Source organism: Thrips palmi, unplaced genomic scaffold (genome assembly GCF_012932325.1).
Source record: "Thrips palmi isolate BJ-2018 unplaced genomic scaffold, TpBJ-2018v1 HiC_scaffold_17, whole genome shotgun sequence".
NCBI lineage: Eukaryota > Metazoa > Arthropoda > Insecta > Thysanoptera > Thripidae > Thrips > Thrips palmi.
Window position 1 is genome coordinate 5,749,467 of NW_023144626.1, and position 12,921 is coordinate 5,762,387.

The 12,921-nt window shown below is 59.9% G+C and overlaps 1 protein-coding gene across 2 annotated transcripts in view; it reads right to left on the reverse strand.

The window, feature by feature from the left end:
- Positions 1–8,944, reverse strand: part of LOC117643692 — a 118,574-nt gene extending 109,630 nt beyond the window's left edge. The window contains exon 1 of one of the 2 annotated variants that reach the window (XM_034382733.1): positions 8,590–8,944. In XM_034382733.1, the coding sequence (XP_034238624.1) occupies positions 8,590–8,677 (88 nt within the window). In that variant the 5' untranslated portion in view covers positions 8,678–8,944. The remainder of the gene's footprint in view (positions 1–8,589) is intronic. The other variant, XM_034382732.1, reaches the window with a different exon arrangement.
- Positions 8,945–12,921: the final 3,977 nt, after the last annotated feature.

Genomic DNA, 12,921 nt, shown 5'->3' on the forward strand with positions numbered 1-12,921 from the left:
CAGTGCAGGCACGATCGAAGGGGCGGAAGGGGTTACAACGCTCTGCCGAAATCGACGGGGCCAAGGATTAAGTTTCATAGTGTGGAAACTAAGGCCAGGGGGCGTTTTAAGAAATGGTTCGAGACAGGGGGTGATAGCAATGAATGTGACCTACCTTCAATGAAAGCGCATATGGGTTGCCTCAGATGGAGTGCCCCCTTAAAACCACCACAGAGTAGGGCATCATCTGATTCAAACTCACTCTCACTCTCTCTCGTCTCTCTCTCTCTCTCTCTCCCCAGGTGCGACACCGCACGCTCAAACGGGGGAAACATCGCCTCGGTCAAGTTCGAAATAATGATGCTGAAAAACCGCGAGGCAAAGTTTGACCCGCACGCGCAGTGCAGGCATCGCCTGATACTCATTTTCATTCGGGCGTTTACTTGTTCCGCGACGTGAGGTGTAAGTGCCACCGCCCCCTCCACCCAAAGTGCCGCTGCGCTCTACTCCCACCCACGCCGGACCGATGACTATCGTCTCGTTACCCAGTAGAGTCGTTTTCGTCGCCCTGTCTCTCTCGCACGCATAGGGCACGCCCCGCGACTGCGAGAGAGACAGGGCGACGAAAACGACTCTCGGAATCGGTCTGCCGTATAGAGTTTCGTGGCGCCAGCGCGCCAGTGTGCCAGTAATTCACACCAGGCCGAGGCCGGGCCAGGGCCGGCAGCCTCCCCACCGGATATTACAATGAGAGATGTCCAGCCCATGATGCGGGCGCCTCCCGCGCCTCGTCCAGCTGGACCCTACGCACGCAAGCAATCCGGATAAAATTAAACAAAACCGAAAAAAAACGCGCTCAAAAACAACAAGCAAACCGCCGCCAGCGTGAAGGGATGCATACTCATACCTCAGCGTCAAGTTTGCCCAAAAGGACAAAAAAAATAATCTCAACGTGTTATATATTGTCGTTTTCGCGCGTCTGCGGGGGGAAGGGGGGAGTGGGGGAGTAAAATGTAAATTGGGGAAGAGAGACGACACGGTTTACACAGCAGTGTTATGTGATGTCCGCGCCAAAAGTATGCGAAACGCCAACGGGGGGGAAAAAAATTTCTGGCAACAACCTGCGTGCACGAGGTGCTAACGATTACAACGCCACGGCCGCCGTTGGGGATAAAAATCAAAAATATGACCCGGCGTCCATTCGTTAATTCCTCCAACCGGCGTCGCTGTGTGCGCCCACGCTCCAGCGCTGCAGTGCTGCTCGCCTCAAAGGAGGCTCCGGCCAAACACAGCTCCAGCGCGGCGCCCTCCACGCTGCCAAAACACAAATCCCGGGAAGCGCGTACCGAAACTCGGCCGGAGTTTACATACACTTTGTTTCCTCAAATAGATTTTTCTTTGGTCGACCCTACATACCTGCCTGTCTACAGAGAAACATTGGCGGTTTTGAGGTTTCCGGCGATCGGAGGCAACTTTTCTCCCAACGAGATCTCCTGGAACCACCCTTTTTTTTAGGTCAAATATATCAAAGCTTGAGCTTTCTTTAAAAAAAAAAATTAACAGTGTAGCCGTCGAGACTGCGCATTACCACCGCGAGTAATCTCAGCACCGTCCGCCCTGCCAAGAGGCATAACATTTTATCCCCCGGATGGGAGTCGGGTCACCAACACAGCGGCAGCAGCGGCAGCGCACCTGGCAAAATGTACAAAACGCCAGGCCGGCCTGCCGTGCTGCCTCCCAACTTGGAATAATCAAAACCCTTGGCAAATTTACGGCCGTGGCAGTGCCTGCCTGCCTGGCCTGCCTGCCCGGGCAGTGCGCCCGTGACCCGATTTTTTCTTGCGCGTTAGTTCACGCCGAGTTTTGATTGGTTGCGGACCCGACCCCCCTGGCCCGGTCCGATCACAGTGTTTTGCATTACGTGAAGCACCCATGGCCGGCCACGCGGGTAGGGCCCTAGGTAGGGCCCAGGGTGGCCCAGAATGGGGCCCGGCCCAGGGCGGAGTGGCAGGGCGCCTCCCGTTGCTCGACAAACTTCCGGCCCGCCAGCCTCGCTCCAGCCAAGGGTGAAATATTATTCAGGGAAAAATTGGCGTCGCTTGCTTCGCTCGGCGCGGCTCCGCGAGTGTATCAGCAACAAAGGGGGCTCTGCTCGCTCAATCTGCGGGATGTTCGCTGCGGTTCGCCGCGGCGGCGGGGAAGGAGGGGGGAGGGGGGACTCGCCTCACCCGACACGAGCAGGCGAGCGAGCCACCCCTCCGGGCCGAGCATCGTCCAGGACGTTATCGGCCTCTTAGCTACTCCGGCAGGACATTAGGCCCTTCCGAGGCCCTTCCGAAGGTCCTTCGGGGCGCACTACCTCGCCCCTCCGCGCCCCGCCCCGCCCCGCCCCGCCCCGCCCCGCCTCGGCCGGCGCTGCTCAGGGTCAGGACGCGGCAGGTGCTCGCAACGACTAGACGGACAGGATCAACACCTCGCCACCGCGGCATGCGCTCTCTCTCTCCCTCTCTCTCTCTCTCTCTCTCTCTCTCTCTCTCTCTCTCTCTCTCTCTCTCTCTCTCTCTCTCTCCGGGAGCGCGGCCAGGCAGACACAATGGACTGGCCGCGCCGTTCATTCCAATTTGCCGGCCTTCAAAACCACATCGCGGGCGTCAAGCCGCGGCGGCGCGGCGGCGAGCTTCGGCGGGGCATTTATCACGTCCCAATGCTTGCCGGCAGCGGCGGCAGCGAGCGATCGCAGCTGGTCCGGCAGCCACCTCCAAAAGGGATATCAGTTCCCCCAATAAGCCCCCCGCCCCACCCCGGCCCCGCGCGGCCCGGCCCGCCAGAGCCCCGGTGGCTTAAGAGGGTTGTGTCAAGGGAGAAGGGCGGCGGGCCTGGCGGGCCTGGCGGACCCGCACGCCCGGCCGGCGTTCTTATTAAAATAGTTCGCAAGGTGACTGTAAAATGATAATTACTACCCGGGCGACCGCCCCGCCGGCCCCACGACGACCCCACGGGCCCACCGGGCCCACACGCCGCAGTCTGCTGACATGAAAAGACGGCAACTTTTTTTCTCCCTGCAGCGCTTCCAAGTTTCTGGCGCGCCGCCCGAGGATCCTGCTCCACTCCCTGCAGCCAGCCAGTGCCTTGCAGTGCGTCAGCGCGCCCTGGGCACGCTCCCTGGAGGGCGTCGAATCCGCCAGCGAGCCGCGCGGCGATGGCGGTAACGCTGCGTTTGTTCCCGGAGACCTTTCCCGTGACCGACGGCCACTGCAATCCCACCGGTGAGTTTCTTCGCCACTCCAGTGTCGCTGTTTTCAACGTAACAATTTGGCCTTCTGGCCCCAGATTGCCAAAATCTGGCGTTCCAAACTTTAGGATTCCCTGAGGGCAACCCGAGCCCAGAAGGCCAAATCGGGGCATTTCCTGACAAGGGAACGTTTTCAGGTGTCAGGAGCCGATTGCTCCCGTACTTCGGGATCTTAAAGACCACCTTAAAAAAGAATTTTCGGCACCTACAGTTCGTGCTGAAAGTCACTACAACGCCCTAAAATTAAAGTTGAAAATTGACCAATTTTCATAAACTTGACCAAAAAATTTAACTTCAAAGAACGTCCATGAAAGCAGATGATTCTTAGTTCCCGACGAAAAAAATTAAGAGCAGAAATTACAATTTGCCATGGTAATTGTTTTAGTTTGAAAAGGTCTTATGAATTTTCCCAGCCTATTAAAAATTGAAAATGAAATATCTTGGATCAGAAGAGGCTTTCCAAGGACCCACAGCACCGTGCGGGACACCATTACCCCTGCCACACCGCAGGGCCTCTGACCATCCGAGCCTATCCTTTCCTCGTTTCGTTGTTTTTGTTTTTGGGGGTGGAGCACAAATACCCCAGGACATCTCGCAAGTGCCCGCGCCCGCGTACAAGCTCAGTGGGGCTGGCTAGGAGGGTCATCGAGACGGTGCTCGGAAGCGGCCTTCTGGCATTGCGAGAGACTCTGAAGAGGCAACTCGCTCGCTTGCCCTCGCTAGACTTAACCTCATTGGGGAACTCGCTAGGCGCAGACGAGCAAGTACGACAAGTCGAACAAGAAGCTGGCTAGAGGCCCACTGGAAGTCTGGAGGCTCAACTGGAGCCAGGCACGCCTGACCTTTACACCCGAGGAGTCGCCACAGTCCCTAAAGGCTTGCCAGAGCAAGCGCCGACCCAGGCAAGGTGCACCAGGGATGAGTGAGCCACCCTCAGAAACAGAAACAAAGGAACGAGAAGAGGGTAGGAAAACAGGGATTCCGCAAGATCGTGCAGTTTGCGAAGTTGATTTCCTTACTGTTCAGGTCTGACCAAACAGTGGTGGGGTGAAATCCACCGCGGTATAACCCGCGGTGGCAATGCCAACGGCCTAGTGGCCTAGCAACACTAGGAGTGACAACTCGAAGTGACACGCACTTTCGCCGCGTGACCCGACTGACTGGCCACTGGCCGCCGTCCGACGGCTTGGCCAAAACGGGCCGGCCCTGACCTTGAACTTTCATTTCAGGGCGATGTAGTGACTTTTAGCACGAACTGTGGGTGCCGAAAATTCTTTCTTGAAATGGTCTTTAAGATCCCAAAGTATGGGAGCAATCGGCTCCTGACACCTGAAAACGTTCCCTTGTGAGGGCGATCCGAGCTTCGTAGGCCACATTTTGGCATTCCCTGAGGGCAATCCGAGCCTATAGATGACCACGGTTTGACCTTACCCGATGGCAATCCGAGCCCAGCAGACCAAATTTTACCCTCCCTGCGGGCGAACCGACCGCAGGAGGCCGAATTTGGGCATTCAAAACGGACCGCCACCGGAGTGGCAGTGAGCAAACTTGCCAGTGGCGTTGCAGTGGAGGGAAGTGCAGCGTTTGGCGAGCAATGCGGAGCAATGGGCGTCGGTACGACTGATGTATCCAACTTCCAAGGCCGCGGCGCCGTTCAGAGCAGTGCTCTGTGGCGCCGCGCCGTGCCGCGCTGCTCGCGTAGCGTAGCCGGGCCGACGGAGTAGTTCCCAGTAAGTAAGTGGCTTGCTTCGGCCGCTTCGCTCAGCCAACAAACAGGCGCTGCGCGGAGCGAGGGGCTGAACTGAAGGCCGAAGAGCGAGAAGCCGCCCGATGCCGCGCAGCCACGCACACACGTCCTGTAAACTGCGGCAGGCGATTACAGGAAAAAAAGAAAGAAAAAGAAGAGCGAAGGGACCTTTTACGTACACCGTATAGCCGTCGACTTTGCGACCGTACACGCGTGTGTGCGTGAGGCAGGACGTGCCAGCGCACAAGTGTGTTTAGTGGTGTGCGTGTATACATGGGTGCGTGCTTGTGCGCGCGCGCTTGTGTTTGTGTGTGTGTGTGTGTGTGTGTGTGTGAGAGAAAGAGAGAGAGAGAGAGAGAGAGAGAGAGAGAGAGAGAGAGAGAGAGAGAGAGAGAGAGAGAGAGAGAGAGAGAGAGAGAGACCAAGGCGGCAAAGTGAAAGTGCGGTTCCAGGGACGTGGTGGCAAGACGTCCGGGCCACGCAGCGGGGTGGAAGGGGTTGGGGTGAGGCGTCAGGGTGTATGGGGGGAGGGGGGGGGGGCAGAGTCGCAGAACTACCCGACGTTCGGCTTTTCGCGCCGCTGGATTTGCCTGGCTCGTACTTCGCCCCCGCCTCAGTTCACCCAGTCAGATTCATCCCAACCAACACCTCGGCGGCGCCATGTGGGGCTTCCACGCTGCGTGTGTGTGTGTGTGTGTGTGTGTGTGTGTGTGTGTGTGTGTGTGTGTGTGTGTGTGTGGGTGTGTGTAAGAGAGAGAGGGGGGGAGTGGGGGGCTAATACGCGTTGTGCGCCAGGGGTAGGGAAGATTACCCCGCCCGCTCAAAGAAGAAGTCAATTCACTACGAGCACGAGGAAAAGAATTTCACAGCAAGGAACGGAAAAGCTGTTCAAAGCGCGCTCCGCTCTGCATCGCTCCGCACAGCCTCGCGTTGTCGTGCCCGTTGAGATGGGAGCGCTGCTTGTTTGGACTTCCCACGCGTTGCTGCCGTGGCTGCGCCGTGCGTCGCGAGATACGACAATTGAAAACACTCGAGACATCTCACTCACTCCACTCCGAAAATCGCATCCCCGGCCAAACACCCCAGCCAGACGGAAAGAAAACTTCATTAGGAATCAGGGGGCGCGGCGCCGCCGCGCGGCCGAGGCTGCACTGCTAAAAAAGAGATTGCAAAAACCAGGAGAGTGCGCGTCGCAGCTCAGTGGGAAAAGGCATCGATTTTCCAAAATAATTTTTGTACTGTACCTACGGGAAACTCAGACAAAACAGAAACATTGACGGATTTGGAATTTGCCGAAGATCGGAGACAATTTTCCCCGGAAAATTGCGAGATTTTCTTTGACAGTGTAGGGCGCATTACGCATTGTGCGAAAGCTAGAATCAATCAATACGGGGCAAGGGAGCGGCGCGGCGGCAAGCGGGGAGGGAAGTGACAAAGAGGAGGGAAAGAAGAAAACATACACGAAACTGATTTCCCCGCGTCTTTGATGGAAACGATTGCCACCTGTTCGCCTGTACGGCGCGGCGGCTCAAAGGGAGGGGGCAGGCCGGGGCAGGCCACACAAATCACCGCCAAGCAGAAGCCTCGCAGGGGTCAGAAGGGGAGGGGGAGGGGAGACATCGGACTAGTGGCGATAGCGAGGGAAGCGGCAACGAAGAGGCCAAAACGGAATCCAAGCGAAGGGGTGGAAATGTACTGACAACGTAAACGGACGCGCATCAATGTCAGACAGGGTTGTGGCAGGCCCGCCGGCCCAGGCAGGCCGGGGGGCGACGGGCGTTCACTCTAATCTGAAACGGTGCAGCAGAACGAAGAAGCCGCACTGTGTTCGGGGAGGGTGACGGGTCTAGGGTTGCCTACCTGCCGGGCGGACGGTGGCCTACCCTGGCAGGTACACTGTGCGGGTTGCCTACCTGCCGGGCGCTCCAATCGCGTTCCTGACGGGCTGACGCTGGCCCACCCTGCCGGGCGGTCTGCGCGAGGGACTCATCCTCCTCGTCCACCAAGTCCGCCCTGCTCTCCACCGGAACCACCCGACCCGACCGCCCCCAGCGCCGCGCCGCCTTGCCCCGCGCGGTTCAGACACTAGCCGCAAAGTTTCTCTCTGGTGGCGACTTTTTGCGCACCCCTTTCACTCCGAGGACCCCGGAGACACAAAATGGCCGCCCGGGCCGCTCTCGGACACGTGTCCCCTGCACCTGTACAGTGTACACGGCGTGCTCGACGAAGAAATCGCCAGAACGTCGCCAGACGTGCTTTTCTCGGCATGTTATCTGTGTCTCTGTCTCCCCTCCTTGCCGCTCCGCGCGCCCTCCGCGCTCTGCGCAAACAGTCTGGACACACTTCCGCACCCCGCGCTGCGCCGCGCGGCCCCAGTCGTAGACTTTGCCGGCAATCTGCTAGTCGGAATTGAAATGTGTTTACCGACAGGAAGAATCAGACGGCGGCGGCGCAGGGCGCAGCGCAGCGCAGCGCGACCCGCGTGGCCGCGACCTAACCGCCGTCGAGACTGCTCCGGCCCAGAGCCGAGATCGCAATGGATTTCCAGCGCCGCCGCCATGGCGCGCCATCCCTCGATGCGGTTCAATTCCACGTCCCACGCGTGCCCCTCCCCCCCCCCTCCTGCACTCCGCAGTGCAGCACTTAGAGCGCACTGGAGTGGCGGAGGATGCCGTATGTGCAAATCGGCGCCGTGAGTATAGACCATCGATGCGGGGTGGGCTGGGCAGGCCCACAGTGGGCCAGAGGATCGGTGCAGGCGGTCAAAATCCCGGACGCGTTTTGAGCTCCAGAGTCGCTGAATGAGACTCGAACCGAACGTGTGACCCCACCAATAGATTGCTCTCCGAACGAGGAATCCATTGGTGGGGTCACACGTTCGGATCGAGTCCTGTTTAGCGAGTCTGGAGCTCGAAACGCGTCTAGAGTTTTGGCCGCCTCCACCGGTCTGCTGGCCCACTGTGCGCTGCCACTCCGATAGCCTTAAGCTCGCAGGGTGGCTTATCCGAGTAGCGACCGCCACGATCATCCCTGCGCCCATGGCTGCCCATGGCTGCGCCACATACCCGCGGGTGCGCTGCGGGGTCGGCCGGGCCCAAAGCTCGTGTAAGAACGGCCGGGCTTGGTCCATCCGACTTGCAAATGCAGCGCCACGTGGTCCGCTAATTTATATGGAAATGACACAAACTAATAATCGAAATGGCCGGCCGGCCGGCCCCCGGTACGGCGTGTGCGGCCTGCACGGCGCGTACGCAACCACATATCCCGAGGGTGTCGGTGGTCACGCCCCTCCCAACTACGTGCGGCGGCCGACGCGCTGACCGACGGCGACCGACGGGGACCTCAATGCAACGCGACAAAACAAGGAACGTTGCTGTGGCGGCCAGTCCGGGCAGTCGCAGCCGCAACGACCGGGCGACCGACAACGCCAGAATGTTGCAGGCGTTCTATTTTCAGGATGAACGCCGCCCGTGGCGAACCAGAGAAAACGAGACCCGAGCACCCCCCACCCCCACCCCGGGCGACGCGGACAGGCCGATAACAGGGCAGTGTTCCCGCGGATGAGGCCTACCTTGAGGGAGCAGCGCGAACAGAGCCATGCAGACGACGCCGACGGTGCCGACGGCCCCCAGGCCGCGGTCGGCCCGGGCGGGCTTCATGCTGCCGCTGGAGCACTGGGACTGGAGCACTGTAAGGTTTCACAGTTTCACACACAGAATGGTCTCGAACAGATGACTGCTGCTCGAAGCGCGGAGCGCCGAGCACAACACTGACGCACACTGACACAAACACACACACAGGAGTAATCCAAGGGGTGGCGGCGAGGACGCGAGGGAAGGCCCAGCGGCGAGGCGAGGCGCAGCACGCACAACCGGCACACGCCGCGCGGGGACGGAGCGAGCTCCGGCAGCAACCTTCCGCATCGACTGTCGGCGGACGACTGGCGCGCAGCGCTGCCACGCCACGCCACGCCACGGCCCGCCCGCCCCTCAGCGTCCAGGCGCCCGGCAGCGCGCGGCCCAGCGGCAGGGCGGCACCCGGCCAGCGGGAGTAGAGGCAGCTAGAGGCAGCTAGAGGCAGCCGAGCGGCGCGGCACGAAGGCGGCGAAGGCGGCCCGAGTGGTGCCGAGCGAGGTCGGGGGCGGCTGGGGGCGGCTGGGGGCGGCTGGGGGCGGCCGGGGGCGGCTGGCTGGGCCGGGGGCGGGGCAGCCTGTCGTCTGCTAGTCCAGCGCCTCCCAGACTGCGCGGCGCTGCGCCACGAGGGGAGCAACGCCGCGCAAAGACAGAGCAACAGTAGCAACAGCAGTCCATTGCAACGCCAGGGCGCGCCAGGGCCGTCGGGCCGAGGCAGGGCCATCTTTTGGCCGCACAGGACGACATGCTCCCACCTTCAGTTCGCTAGTTCAGTTGGCCTACCGCAAAGGGGAGGGGGCTTGGCCGGGGCTTCGGGACCGCGCCACCGTTCCCGGTGACGCTGCGGCTGCGACACCAGAAGCCCGGCCGGCAGCCTCCCCAAGTAGTGCAGTATATCGGATCGCTCTGCCGCCTGTCCGCGACGGCCGCGTCGCCATCGCGTGGATTATTCATCGAGGGTGGACGGCGGACGGACTTTGTATGCCCTGACCTGCAGACAGATTCAACGAGTCGTTTTCGCCGCTGTCTCTCTCGCACTCATGGCACGTCCCGTTTGGATGTGAGAGAACGGCTCTCGCGGAGTGCCGGGCGGCGGCACGGTGAAGAGAGTGTGTGTACCGTCGGCGGTGGCAAGCCAGCGAGATCGGTGTTTGCCTGTACAAAGCGCCAACCAGAGGCACTCGCTGCGCTCCGTCTCGCCACCAGGCCAGGCCAGACGGGTCCCTGGAACATATCGATTTCGTTATAAAGACGTTCGGGGCGCGGAGCGACGGCGCGCGGTCAACAAACACGAGATTGTCGGCGATTAAGCGGCGGGCGTTCCTTGTCTCCGACACGCCCGCGGCGGCCCTTTACACGGGTCGTTTCAAACTGGGTCGGTTTTGATGCAAATCGACGTGGCGGAGAGGAAAGAAAAAAACAAAAAAAGGCCGCGTAAGGCGAAGCTCGCTCGCATATTTAGCAGATGGCGTGACTTGGGAGTATCACGTGTTTTTTTTAGGTTTTTTTTTCTCCATCGAGTTGACCGCAGAAGGTCAAAACGCCGTTGGCCGAACCGAAACTGCTCTAATTTTCTGTAAAAACGGTGACCGAAAAAAATGTGTCCTATTTTTCACAACCAGGACCAGGCGGTGGTCATGCGACAGGCGAGAAAAAGAAAACAAACTTGGGTTTTTATGTACACGAGCGCGCAGCCGTTCCCAAGTCGGATTCATTCCGACTCGGAGAATCTGTTTTCGGCGGGCCCGTTGGCCCAAGAAAGTCGAGCTGGAAACTAAAAGATATTCATTCGCTGGCGCGCAACAGACGGTCTTAATATCGAAAATAATGTCGAAACGATTCCAATGGAAATCAAGAGTCGGAAGGCAGCTTCAAGGAAAGTAATTAACTGAACAGACCCCGTATTGCAGCTGCGCTTTTCGGAATGAATAACTTTTGGAGACGGACGACCATGGCGCCATGGGCTGTGCTGCCCAGTGCCGCCATGGCCACGGGCGCGAGGCAACAGCACGCGCAAAGACTGTGCCGCAAGCGCGGTCCCTCCGGGGCCCTCGGGGGCCCTGGCCGGGGCTGCCTTAGGCTGCCTCGGCCCTCTCGAGTCCTTTCCGACGTTGAAATGGCGTGTTGTCAACTTCAGCGCGCCACGCAAATGTTATAGCCAGCCTAGGCGTGCGCAATGCCCTAAAATTAACTTTGCGCCGCTGTTCTGCGCCCGCCGTCGCCGGGAATCGAACTCGGGACCCCTCTGGTTGTATCTACTCTATTGCCTACCCAGTCCCTTCGGGACATTTTTGAAAACGCAGTCGTTGATTCGCCGGTTTGTGGAAGGGGTGACGTCATCCTCCCCTGGGGAGGACCGAGCCGAGGGCCGAGGGCGGGCCGAGGGTCGTGGAGTGCACAGCCTAACCCCCTATCGACGACCAAACACAAATTTTCGCTTTGTACCGAGGCTATAAAAGGGTGGGGGAGGGGTGGTGCTGCGCTGTGCTGCGCTGGGCGTGGCGCGATGCACCCATCCTGACTTCCTGCCCGCTTCCACCCAGTTACACTTCCTAGTCGCGGTCACCAAAGCCCCCTCGCCTCTGCCAATAATTTTACGTTTATATACGCAGTGCGGAACCTTCTTTATTCGTTTCTCTTTCCTTGCAGTTCCTCCCGAGGCGTCCTTCCCGCGCGCAATATGTGGCGCCGCTTTGCGTGCTTTGCGTTCGACACACGCTCGCCAACACACTCGACCGTCAAACAGGGCCGGCGGGCCGGCGGGCCGCTAGGGCTGCCAACCGGCGCTGAAGCACGCTGAAGCACGCTGAAGCCGAAGGGGGAGCGGGGCGGAGCGGGTGGGGCGTTCATCTGGTGCCGGACGGCGCCACATTCTGTTGCGTGGCCAGGCCCGGCACGGCACGGCCCGGCACGGCCCGGCACGGCACGGCACGGCGGCGAGGGGACGGCGGGTGTTTCCAAAGCAGGTCCCATCTGGCTCCCTGCAGTTTCCCATACGCGTCGTCTGCTTGGCTCGGTCGCTGCCAACCCATACGCAACCTCATGAAAACGCACTCTCGTCCGGCACATTATTTTGATGGTCGAACCCTGCCCGTCAGCAGACGAATTTTAGAACCAACTGAAAACTTTTTGTTTGTTACCAAACCTGGAGACGGGCTTTATACCAGCCGTTTAGTTTCCAGTGTTATACAGACCCTTTCGCTGCTCGTCGCCGGGGGTAACGAACAAAACTAGTCAAGTCCAGCAACCAGAAATTTTGTTCTTCACTCGGCGACGAAGTGAAAGAGTCTATTGTCCGCAGGCATTTAGCGTGGCTGTAGCGTGGAGGAGGATGTTGAGGTGGTCACACTTGCCCGCTGTGCCCGTTAGCCAGTGTGGGAGTCAGAGCACGGCGCCTCCGATTAGGCCTCCTCCACAACGTAATCCCGCCGCCCTGCGTCGCCCCGCGTCGCCCTGCTTCGCCACTGCGAGGGCTTTATTCCTCGCTCCTAAATTCAACCCTGTCCGAGTTTCGCCTAAAGAGCCTCACATGCCGCACCACGCCGCGCCACGCCGCGCCACCAGCCTCGAACAACGTGTCCCTTAGTATCCCATCCTCTCCTCTTTCCTGGCGTCAATGATGGCCCCATCGTGCGGGGCCGGGCCCAGGCCGGGCCGCGCCGTGCCGAGCCGCGCCGATAGCATGGCGAGGAGTTGGAGAAGACCGATAAAAAGCTAGTGAGCGCCTAGATACGCGTCCCATCCCCTGCTAACGGGAACGGGGCGTCGGGGCGTCGAAAAGGAGGAGCGGGGCGGTGGCGGGGCGGCGGGGCCAGGGCATTCTCGACATCACCGTCAATCACAGAGGGTAAGCTAAACCCGTTCGGCTCAGCTGGGCCCCTTGGGCTCCCCCCACCCCCATTACCCCCACCCCTTACCCCTTCATCCAGTGAGCGCCGCCAGTGGCGCGCCACCCCATATACCGCTCAGAAAAGTAGGAATTAACTGCAAATCACAGCAAGGCTGCAGGCCGAGCAAGCACGGGCCCGGCGATAACTTGCCGCCCTGATCGAGAGGCTCCTGCTGCTGAATATTTTACATTGTACCCGGGGCCTCCGCTGCTGCTGCTGCCTACACTGTCTTATCCGGCCGGCACGAAACATCCCGCAGTTACGTAATAATCCCCGCAGGTGCCACCTCGATCACTCTCGATTCCTTTCGAGATTCCCTTTCGAGATATCGGGACGGCAAGCCCTCCATAATAATCGCCTCGTTCCCTTCGCTGACGACCA